A 12481-nucleotide genomic window follows, 5' to 3' on the forward strand; every position below is an offset into this window, starting at 1 on the left:
ATTACTCTAAAACAATTAAAGCCCAATTTTACAATGATATTAGATATGAACAAAAAGCGTTTCGAAATATGAATCTAAAATGATTATTCAAGAATAATCACATTTATGGTACATTTTTCTCCCGACGATACGTTAATTTTCGAACAGAAAATGCTTTTAAATCTGAACGTTTTTAATCATCTTGGGGTATGATATTTGAACATTTTTTGATCAAAATTTTCAAAAAATGCTGGCTGGGTGGTGTTTATGGTGAGTTCAACCGGATCATTTTTTTTTTTTTTTGGTGCAAATAATAACTATAGGGGTAATTCCACGTCAAAAGGTAAACTTTACATTGATTTTAAACAAAATATATTTGAAACTATTGAGTCAATCTTGAAAATTGTAATGTCATTAGATAGGTAATAAAACAAGGTTTTGTTTGATATATAAAACATTTATATTTAGAAGAAATTTCTAATAAAATTATATTTTTATGGGAAAATGATTGCTAACTTATCATAAATCGAATAATAAGTCGAAAAAATGTGTTATTGACAAAATACTTTAATACTATCGTGTTGAAGATAATTTCATTACCTTTTTACACCATGCACAGTAATTCTGCGTAGAACACCATTCTGCATAGGCGGCCTTCGGCCGCGCTTATAAAAAATAACCCTGGGCTACGCCATGTCAGTTCCGGGTGTGTGGTATAACCGTGGCACCATCGCGAACGCCCCAAAGATGTTTTTTCGATGGAAACAACCATGATTGAATCATGGGAAACAACTTTGATCTTTCAATTATTTCAAATTTGTTATATCATTTGATTTTATTTCACTTCATTCAAAACAATTGAAAAAATTACAATTGTGTGAAAAATTATAATTTTTTAATCAAGGAGTTTTTCGATTTATTAATTTTATATTTATCCTTTTTTGGAAAATTCGCTGAAAGTGGCCGGAAAATACTTATGAAAACTGTATTCGTTCCACTAAATGTGAAAGAATAATATTCAAAAACAGTATTTGATTTGCAAAACCAAAAATCCTAAAAAGCCAACAAAAAATAAAGCCAAAATATCCATCAGTCGGCAGCAGATTCCCAAATCAAATAAAATTCGTAAACTTTTTTAATTTACTCTACATAATTTATGTACCAAATTGCAGTGTGGAGAAATTTATCTAAGTAACTCACCCACAATCATGGCTGCGGGCTATATATTTGATATTATCGTGGTGCGCATTGATACGCCCGCGCAAAGATTTGATGATCCAAACCTATTTACAGTCGATGTCAATTATAATAATGTTTCTTTAAACATTACCGCTAGTCGAATTAATGTAGCTGAGTTTCGTTCTGGACGCAGTTATGAGTTCGAGTCATCTCCAGATGACTTGCGCAACGACATGGAGAACAACCCCCTTAAATTAACTGTAAATTATAATAATATGGTTATTGGTAAGTAGAACAATTAGATATTGACATTCTACGCATATGAACTATGCAATTTGTTTAAGTAGGATCAGGATCCATGGTTTGGCCACAATCTGTGCTCAATAAAGTATCTGGGTCAGCAAATGAAATCACTCATATCGACGAGTGTGAACTCATGTTGGGTGAGGACAAAGTGGGCATGGTTGAGGTGATCGTACGTTTGCAATGTAAATGTCAAGATGATGAGGCTGTGTGAGTTTCGAGTGTAATCTTTAATTATACAACAACGTTTTCATATGTGATTGAATGCAATTTAGCGACGATTTATTGGGCGGTCGTGATGATATCCGCCAACACTTGAATAAGGTGATCAATCCGCATGACATCCTCTTTGTAGTTGGAGATACAAATAAAGATGACGAATGTGGTGAGCTGCTGCCAGAACAAAAGCAATCATGTGATCGATTTACTACAGCTCTCGATTTATCGCGGTATCGTTCTATCAATGGACGTTTAGTTCCCACAACGGATATGTTAAACACCTGTGGAAACGCAGAATGCTGCGAATTGAAGGTTTGCCAACTGAAAAACTCATATTTCTTTACTAAATCCGCTGTTTATTTTAGAAAATGTCGAATACATATCAACAGCTAATCGATTCCATAACAGCTGGTAGTGACAGACGATCCTGTCGTCCTGCCACACACAAGTGCGATTGCCCAAATAATGACAATAAATTTTCTTCCAGCAGCACCAGAGATAGCTCAGGTAAGCTGAAAGGATTTGATTTTTATACGCAGCTGTACATGGCATGTATATCAAATAAATAATAAAAAAAAAAACTCGCCTAACGGTATAAAGAAGCCCATAAGCCGTCCGTCCGCTTGTATACATGATAACTTCCGTAAACTTAGAGATAAATTATGGAAATTATCAGATACTCATATTATAGAGATATACATAGTTATTAAAAATACATTTTTTTTGACGATATACATATTGTAGCGAATTTAAATAATTCTTAATTATTCTGCACCTTTTGTTATAGTTCGAGTACTTAACTTATAGCGTCTTATGATCTAAACTGATACATTGTTCCTCAGCTTGCGCTGCTTTTGTACTCTCAGTTGCCTCGTTCACCTATTTCTCCTAGGGTTCAAACCTTTCGCGAACAGCCGTCTCAAACACTTGGTTGTTTATTTCTCGTTTCTGTATCACATAGTTGGTTATTAAGCTATGAATATATGTACGTATGTGTGACTATTGCTTCTTTTACTTCGCTGGTTGCTTCGCTGTTGTTGTGCGTTTGTTTACTAGCAGCAATGTCACGTATCTTTAATATTCGCTACAATAGTTTTGAAAAAAATTGATTTTCTCGTAAATAAATGGTCGGCTCCAAAAACGATGTAAGTGTCAATCAAAATTGTTCAGGAATGCCATAAATTGTACTTTATTATGAAATAGAACACAGTTTCTTTTTACCCTTTTTTCAGTGTGTCCAAAAGCTATGATTTGTAGTGAAATAATTGGTATTTGGCGAATGAAAAAGAGTAGTATGGAGACAATGCTGCTTACAACGGTTTTCGAGCCAACCTTTTCATTAAAGTGCCTGCAATTAAATAATGTTAAAAAAAATTGTTTATGAAAAACTATTTAAGTTGTCATCACGAAATTACGCAAAGGTATCACCCATGCCAAGGAATTGGCGCGGTTAAAGGCCACGCTACTTTTCATCCCCAAACTATTAAAAGTAAATGATCAAAGACAAATATCGTATATAACTTCTGTCGAAAAATCGTTACATATCAATGCTATACACATATGTGATTCAAGGTGCCGTTATAACGAGAAATTAGCGGGATTCCGCCGCTTTATTGTGCATAATTTTTCATTTTTTGGGAGAGATAAGTCGTAGATGAATTGACCTATCTTGACATAACTTAGGGCGTGTATTTTCTTTAAAATTACCTTACTACATAACTTTAACACATGATTACATACAAAGTATGTACTGTGCAAAATTATAAAATATGCAAAGGCAATTGGGATAAAGTTTACTGCAACTAAGGCATGACGTGGCTGAATGCGTTTGTAACACTTCAACCAACGTAGGAGTGCGGGTTCAAATCCCACTCCCGGGAGAAAGGGCTTTGAAGAGATTTACAAGGTATAATCGAAACAGCTGTCGTCTTGTCCGTCCTGGTGTCACGTTGTTTAAATTTTTCCCAAGTTATTAAATAAATTAGAAAAAAGTTGTTTCAATTGGAAAAGACGGTTCTTCTAAGCGGATTGCCTCTAAGCAGTGGTTTTGCAAACACCCCGAGTGTATTTTTGTTGGCATTATACATGTAGGCTCCGTCCTTCCAATTTGTAGGAGAAACTAAAAAGAAACAACGCAAATTGGAAGCGAAGTTTAGGCTTGAATTTACTTGGAGGCAAAACGCGCCAAGTATTTTTTTTTAAATAGTGGCACCGCTTTCCGCTTTCTAAAAAGCTCGATAAGTGCGACATTCAGCGACACCTATTGCCAAAGTAAAATGCTATTTTGGTAAAATATCGCCTCTTTAAAGGCCCTGGAAAACTTGCCATGTTCATAACGCCTAATTCGTAACCATATTTTCACTTAAGTAAGTAAATAAATGTAAGACGCGATAACCTCCGAAGAGATTTTAGGCCGACCTTCTCTTCCAATTTGCGCCGTACTCCTTTTTTTAAATTTTTCCTACAAATTGGCGGAACAGGGTCTACGGCATCTGCACGGCAGATGAATTTTCACTGAGCGCTTTTCATAACAAATATATTCGGAGTGCTTGCCAAACACATAATCATTACTTTCTTTACCAAGCAGTTTGGTCAGAGCCAGAAAACTAATTGAACTGTACACACATGAACTCAGAATCCATTACTTCTTTTGTAATATCGTCAGCTTATATTCAATAACCTCCGTCAGCAATTTTAACAAAAATGAGTTTTTGATGATAACATGAACTCTGACTTACCTATCATCTATGACAATTATGGCAGCTTAAAATCTAGCTTTATTGGTACTGTATTTTCATTTTGAAAATACTCTATCAGCAAAAAAAAAAATGTTTTCGAAGGGCAAAAAGCTCTATCAGCATATTAATTTTTCTTATATAAAAATTTTCTTTGCAAACGGAATAAGCAGGGTAAGTTGCGTGCATCTGTGTTCATGTATGTTTGTCAAATTATTAGATCTACATATGTATGTATATACATATTTAGATTAACGTCTAGAACTATCTATTTAAATAGTCTACGATGTCTGCATTAAAACTAATTGCAATTGTCTATGCATCATCAGCAGAAGAAAACGAAATTGAATAGATTCGGAAGGTGAGGAAGTAAACCCACCGGTTAGAAGAAGGAAGCGAGCCCATAACCCGTATTCTAATAAAAGGAAGGCTAACTCATGGAAAAGAAAGAAGGGTGAGAAGTATTTGGGCTTTTCAACAAAAAGTGGAAACTTTAAAGAATTATGGCCAAAACCAATAGGTCAATTGGGCCAAAGTGCACTTCACCAGCATGCCTGAGAAGCAAGGCCAGGTACTGTGGGCAGTTCAGCGATGAATGCAGATTAAACATCTTCAAATCGTTCTGGAATATATCGTGGGAAGCGAAATTAATTTTTTTTAGAGATCTATGTGTCACAGATAGAAAATAAAAGAATCTATGTGGAAGATTCAGTAAGACGCAACAGCTTTATCTTTCGACTGCCGCACGACAATCAAGCACTGCAAGTATGCAGATCAATGTTTCTTTCAACTTTAGCTTTAAAAGTTGGTGTAGTAAAAGGTTTTTTGAAAAAATGCAATAACGGTGTTTTGCCATCTTGCACTAAAAGAGCTTCAAAGATCTGTAGATCGAAAGTGTACCTAAACGAATATTTAAAAAAAATTGGACAAAATGGAAAGTCATTATTGTCGTAGTAATACAAACAAAAAATATATCGCAGCAACATTTAGAACCAAAGCCGATGTTTATAAAAATTATCGTGAGAAGTGTTCAGAACATGCAATGAGACTCGTGTCTATATTTTCAAAAGTTTTCGATGAAAACAGTTTTGCGCTTTTCATGCCTCGCAAGGAGCAGTGCGATAAATGTGTTGGATACAAGGCTCAGCAAAATTTCCGAGCACGAATACAGCGAACATATTTCTAGAAAAGACCGAGCTCATCTTGAAAAGCAACAAGATAAAATAAGAGGTCAAGAAGGACAATGCCGTGTTGCCTAATATAAACACATCATCGATTTATTATAAGCAGCGTTTGCAAGTCCATAACTTTGCTATCTATAATATAGTCAACCATGAATGTACAAATTACTTGTGAAACGAAACTAATGGAGATTTATCGGCTTCGTCTTTCATTTCGTACCTAATACATCATTTAGAAATCAATTGTTTATCCGATGCATTACCGATCATCATCTATTCTGATGGTTGCGGGTATCGGAATCGGAACTATTACTTATGTAATGCGTTGTCGATTTTTGCAATAGAACATAATAAAGTTATAGTGGCAGTGACAGTGCACATGCAAAAATGGAGAAAAAATGAAAAACCAATCAATATATCTACCAAACGACTATATTAACATAACAAAAGAGGCTCGAAAAACTGTAAAAATTAATAATCGTACTATTAATAAGTCATTCGAAGCTGTATACTTAAACTACGACTTTTTTAAAAACTACAGCGATAGAGAACTTCTCCGTTTTTCGAGTATAAGACCCGGAGTAAACAGAAAAGATCCTACGGTATCAGACCTTAAAGCTCTTAATTATTTATCCACTGGGACGTCCAATACAAGTTGTACTTCGATGATATGTACAAGAATTTGCCTGCAAGAATCAAGGAGTATTCAGGTCAGAACCCACCAAAGCAGCTACATAATAATACAATACCAATCACTCTTAATAAATGGAGACATTTACAACAGCTAAAAGCAGTAATTCCAACTGAATATCATTCTTTTTATGATAATTTAAAAAAATGAGAATAAAAAATTTCAATTCCAGTATTATCCATAATGTTAATGTTTAATACCTATAATAAAAATAATAATAATAAATAATTGGCATGAACTTAACTCCGACGGTTTATTACTCAAATTTTTTTTGCAAACTGACCGGACGCATCTGCAAAGAAAGGAATTTTTGCTTAAAATTTTCCCATAGGAGAAATACCATGCTTCTGGCGCTTTTGCATTTTTGATAGCGCCTATCACGGGAATTGCCCCCAGGACCTTGTGTATGGAAAGCAAGCACTCTTCACACTATACTGCTACGGCAGGTTCAAAATCTTTATACTGAAAAATCCTCTATCAACAATATTTTATACAAAAATAGTTTTCATTGGAGTTGCAATAACCTCTATCTGCTTTCTAAGCTAAATTAAAGTAAAGTTTAAACAAAAAACTAGCTCAGTTAGCTAGAGTAATATTTTATTACTAATGGGGTGCTTCGTATTCTTCGCACTTTACAAAATAGTTGATTAAACAGTTTTTTTGCTCTCCTGAAAAATTTAGTTTTTGCTGATGGAGGTTATTGAATATTAGCTGACGATATATTTATCTTATTTTCAGATTGCAGATTTCCATGTTCCTGCTTTGCTAATCAACACTCGGAGGATGGTGCATTCGCTGGCGAAAAACTTGTAAATATATGTCCACAAGGGCAACCAAACACAAATCAAACAGTTATGCATACACCGAGGTACAAAATGAAAGCTCAAAAAATAGATAGTCAGTTGCTTGGGATATGAGCCTATCTCTGCTGCTGGTTCAGAAATGTCCTTAAATTTTTTTCCGAAAATATTCCGCCAGAATTATTAGAACTCAATTGAATAACACTATGACGGAATTTGTATCAAAAACGCCCCATCTCCACATAAATTCAAAAATCTAAGGTATATATAAAGCAAATTCTGGAATAGGGCGTTCTTTATTCATTTGCTGAGATTAGGAGTTTTAGAACCGGCTCTCAAGAGAGGGTAATCTTCCATTCAGCCGTCGATATTGTGACATAGTGTCAGTTGATTGATTGAAAAGCGATAAAGACACTCCGCGAAGGTTTTACGCAGTGGTATCGAAGTTGATGGTATTTTGCTGCATATTAATCTGGCGCGTTTCGCTTAATACCATTAAGATATTAGCCCGACCATCTCGGAAATGATTTGACCACGTTGAACATTCTAGGTCATCGGTGACGTGGTCAATGTGGTCGTATCAAATCGATTATGAGATGGTCGATCTAATATCTTAATGGTGCGACTTTCTGTACCAAAGATCATCAACATCAACAACACTTTCCAAAACTTTCGCAGAGTATATTTACCGCAACAAGAAGAAGAAAGAGATACGGTGATATTCCACCCAGGTGTCAATTTTTATTCCAGACACTGCCCTGTTTGCAAGGAAAATATTTCTTGGCTACCAAAGCTGGCTTGTTGTCCAAAATGCGGTTACAAACCGGTGCCGTATATAGAAGAGAAAAAATATAATGAAAAAATGACTGCTGATCAAATATTACAAGAATTTCTCGATAAACAATCGAGTGGCACTGATCAGAAATTGAGTGATTGTTGTCGTGCTGATGCTGCCGAAGTACCATCGGTCCCGGATAAGAAGGAGTGTCGTTGTACGTGTAAGAACGGCAAAGTATGTGCCCATTGTCGTATACGAAAGTTGTGCGAAGATATATTTCAACCGCAAAGGCCACAAGAAGAACCAGATCAAGATTGTGGAAAGTGTGATTCAGAGGAAATGTTCAATGTATGCAAAACGAGCAGCAAAGACTGTCGTCCTTATTTGGCACGCGTTTTCTCCGAACTGAGGGATCTATATGATATAAAAAAGGCGCAATATAAGCCATTTAAGCAAGATGAACGATGTGAAAGAGAGTTACAGGGAACAGGGTCAAATCAAAAGAAGCATCGCAACAGGCAGAGTCCTTCGAAAGCAGAGAGACAACAAAAAGAAACAGAAGACGAAGACGAGACCCCCAGGCGCAGGAAAAAGCAACGAACAAGGTCCGCGCGTAATAATCAAGAACAGAGGAAAAAAGATAAGACTATGTAAGTAAACATGATTAATTAAAAGAGGGAAGAAATTAAAGGTTCCTCCACATTTACAGTTATTCTTATGGTGGTGATCGTAATTTCCCCACCAAAGATGCTCGCCATCAAAAATGTATCAATGGATTTAATATCGGCAAAAGGAATGTGCCACGCAATATGGGCTGGCTGTGGAATTTGGATAACAATGGAAAACGACGTGGCTGGAAGCCAGGTGCTATACGTAAGCCAATAAAGGAGATAATGAGATTCTTTTTGAAGGACTACCCGGCCGATACGATCCGCGTCTCACAATACGCGTATCGCGGTCAAGGTAAAGGCGATTGCAAAGAAGCTGAAGAGGAACTCCTACAACGACCCACATTGCATATTTGCAAAAAAAATGATGAATATTTCATTACGTTACGGCCACTTAAAGATCCCGATGCATTGAAGGAATGCGCTGATCCATATCTAAATATGAAGCCTATACAATTTAAAATAACCAAAAATCCCATGGTGGTAGAAATGAGTAAGCTGAAGCGTTGCCTCAAACAAATGGGGTTTGCAAAATGTACTTGCCATAAGCCGATTATTGAGTGTTTCTGTCGGAGTTTTTTGGATAAAAAGAGATTGGAATATCAAGTCAGTAAGGAATGCCGAAAACGACAAATACCTTGCTGCAATAGCACACTGGTACTCTCCGACACGACAGACTCAGATGTGGAATTCGATTTCGGTGTAACACCACCAGCAGGCGTAATAAAGCCTGAGCGTCTCAAGAAACCCAATTTAGTAAATCACGGTACGCAGTATGTAGAGAATGATTGGAATGTTCAGCCTAAGTACCCACTGCCACCCAATCGTTTCATGAAGTCATACAATTGCGCAACTGGAGCACATTACGATTTTACTAGTGGTTTTGGCGGATGGGGCGGCGAGCCTGGAGGAAGTTGGGGTCCCGGTGGATTTAGAGGAGGTAGAGGTGGCTGGGGTCCTCGTGGTGGAAGAGGTGGTTGGGGCCCTGGTGGCGGAAGAAGTGGTTGGGGACCTGGTGGCGGTAGAGGTGGATGGGGTCCAGGAGGTAGGGGTGGACGTGGAGGTCGAGGCGGCTGGGGACCTGGCGGCGCGGGTGGTGCTGGAGGACCAGGTGGTGGTGGCATCGGCCCTGACGGCAAACCATTGCCCGGCGTTGGTGTTGATATGATGAAATATCTTAAACAAGGTGGAAAAGGCGGTGGCGGCCCTGGTGGATCTGCATATCAAGCGTAAGTGGAATGAGGGCAAAGCTCCAATATAACTTAAGTCTGTAAATAATCATTGCAAAATGAGCTCCGAACAGTTTTCGAATAGTAATAGAAGCAGATACTGTTTTCGTATCAAGTAATTAAGTGAATATCACCCGAATTGGCTGGACACTATAAATTCCTAGTGATTGTCAAAAGTAATTAAAAATGACATAAACAATTACAAAATTATATAACTACATACATACAAATTTTTGTCAAAATTCATGTACTAAATTACCAGTTAAAACTAAATGACAAATTCGTTAAATAAAAATGTGAAAGTCCTTAGCACATCGAAATGGCGTTATCTTGAATTGGAGATTCTTGGGTAATCGTTGGCTTCCACTATTCGAGAACTGGACACGGAACGCAAATCAACACACTACAGATCATAATTAACTTATTTTGTTTTTCTAATCTCCAATTGTAGGAGACTTCGTCGCGAACGTTTAACCGAAGTGCCTCCACCGTTGCTTTGTATGATCGATCGTCGTAGAAAACCGGATCCATTTTGTTATCCATGCTATTCACCATGTTATCCTCCATGTTATTCTCCGTATTATCCCTGTGGCGATTGTTGTTATCCGTGTCCAGAACGAATATGTTAATTATTTCTTTTAAAAATTAAGAAAAATAAAAACAAACTAAAAATGAACCAAAAATTTTATATTTACGATGTGTATTGTCCAGTTTTTGAAGACGTGAAGAAGTTCAGTTAGAATATGGAAAAGTACAAGCTGGGCTATCACTAATCGTCCTGAAATTTATATTACGTAGAAATCACAGATGATCAGTAGTCAACCCGACCGATCAGTTGCGCCATGTTGCCAGGTCGCAAACCCAAATCATCCGGGTACCCCAATGCTTGCCCAAGGATGCCCAGTCCCAGGGCCACAACAGCAATTGCGTCCTGGCCTTCCACAACCCAGGCGTAGTCACCCGTCACTTACCCCCAGAGTGGCGGCGTCTCCCCTTATGCACTTCAGAATTCTGCAGTTAAACTGTAATGGACTAACTGGGAAGATTACGGAGAAAGTCGATTTCATGAAGCGGCACAACATCCGCATTGCTGCGATTCAAGAGACTAAACTCACAGCAAGATCTGCATTACAGACCTGCTCTGGGTATAATGTCCATAGGAAAGACCGCGAGAGCGAAAATGGAGGCGGCCTCGCGTTTATCATACACCACTCTGTGCAATATTATATATTTGATCCTGGCATCGACCGCAGGGACAATGTCTTAGAACGTCAAGGCTTATCTGTCCGGTCAGGCGATACAAACCTAGAAATCATCAACATCTACATCCCTCCTGCCACCTGTTGCCCCAGTGGATACCGCCCTAATATCAGGGCCTTACTCACTGGCAACAATCGCATTATCTTAGGCGATTTCAATGCCCATCATTATCTATGGCACTCAAACTTGCGGGCGGACAGTAGGGGTGAGATGTTGGCGGATCAAATAGAAGAAACGAAGTTCTGCACAATAAACGGAGACGCCCCCACACGTATGGTAGGAAGCTGTCACAGCTCGCAAGATATCTCAATCGTGAGCGCAGAACTCGTAAACTGCGTCAACTGGCAGCCGATGGTAACATTGGCATCCGACCACCTGCCCATACTTATTTCGCTCGAGCGTACCGCCGACTTCATCGTCACCGAAAAACGCACTTTCATAAACTTCAAAAAAGGAAAGTGGGTAGAATATAAATCTTTTACAGACAACCGCTTTGCTACCCTCCCTATCCCGACTGATGCCCGCCAAGGGGAGCGTGCCTTCCGTAAGGTCATTGAATCCGCCTCGGCACGTGTCATTCCCGCCGGGAGAATTCCCGAAATCCGGCCCCACTTCCCGGCGGAGGCCGCAAACTTAGCGAGAGAACGTGACCTTATAAGACAGCTTGATCCAGGCGACCCCCAAATAAGGGATATAAACCAACGCATCAGATTGCTTGTGGACGAACACAAGCGGGCGAAATGGGAGGAGCACCTAAGAGGTTGTAACCTCTCTACCGGTGTGGGTAAACTTTGGTCCACCGTAAAGTCCCTATCGAATCCGACTAAGCACAAAGACAAAGTTTCCATCGCCTTTGGCGACAAAGTGCTGTCGGATGCGAAAAAATGCGCGAGCACTTTCTGCCGACAATATATAATGCATCCTACGGTCGACAAAGATAGACGGAGAGCCAACAGACACGCACGTAAACACAAATTAAGCGCGTCACCAATCACCATCACCGCTAAAGAGGTTGAGGACGCCATTGGTCGCGCTAAACCATCCAAAGCAGTGGGCCCAGACGGCATAGCCATACCGATGCTTAAAAGCCTAGGGAAAGAGGGTTTCAAATATTTAGCGCATGTCTTCAACCTGTCTCTTTCCACCTTTGTCATATGGCCAAGGTGGTCCCGCTACTAAAGCCTGGGAAACCAGCTGACATAGGTGAGTCGTATCGTCCGATATCTCTCCTATCGCCAGTGGCAAAGACGCTTGAAGCCATTTTGCTCGCTTATTTCCAAGCAATTTTGCAGCTAGCCCCTCATCAGCATGACTTCAGAAAACTCCATAGCACTACCACCGCGCTAAAAGCCATTAGCACCCAGATAAACTGCGGTTTAAATCAATACCCCCACCATAGAACAGTGCACGTAACGCTAGACCTATCAAAAGCTTTTGATACGGTCAACCATGGCTCGTT

General features: G+C 38.8%; 1 protein-coding gene across 1 annotated transcript; it reads left to right on the forward strand.

Moving 5' to 3' along the window:
• Positions 1–867: 867 nt before the first annotated feature.
• LOC137238548 (uncharacterized) lies at positions 868–10391 on the forward strand. The gene is made up of 8 exons (XM_067763682.1): positions 868–1443; positions 1506–1671; positions 1737–1992; positions 2046–2187; positions 7026–7155; positions 7838–8515; positions 8575–9762; positions 10214–10391. The coding sequence occupies exons 1-8, from the start codon at positions 1188–1190 to the stop codon at positions 10389–10391; spliced, it is 2994 nt and encodes a 997-aa protein (XP_067619783.1). The 5' UTR covers positions 868–1187.
• Positions 10392–12481: the final 2090 nt, after the last annotated feature.

The sequence above is a fragment of the Eurosta solidaginis genome, chromosome 1 (genome assembly GCF_040869045.1).
Source record: "Eurosta solidaginis isolate ZX-2024a chromosome 1, ASM4086904v1, whole genome shotgun sequence".
Taxonomy (NCBI): Eukaryota; Metazoa; Arthropoda; class Insecta; order Diptera; family Tephritidae; genus Eurosta; species Eurosta solidaginis.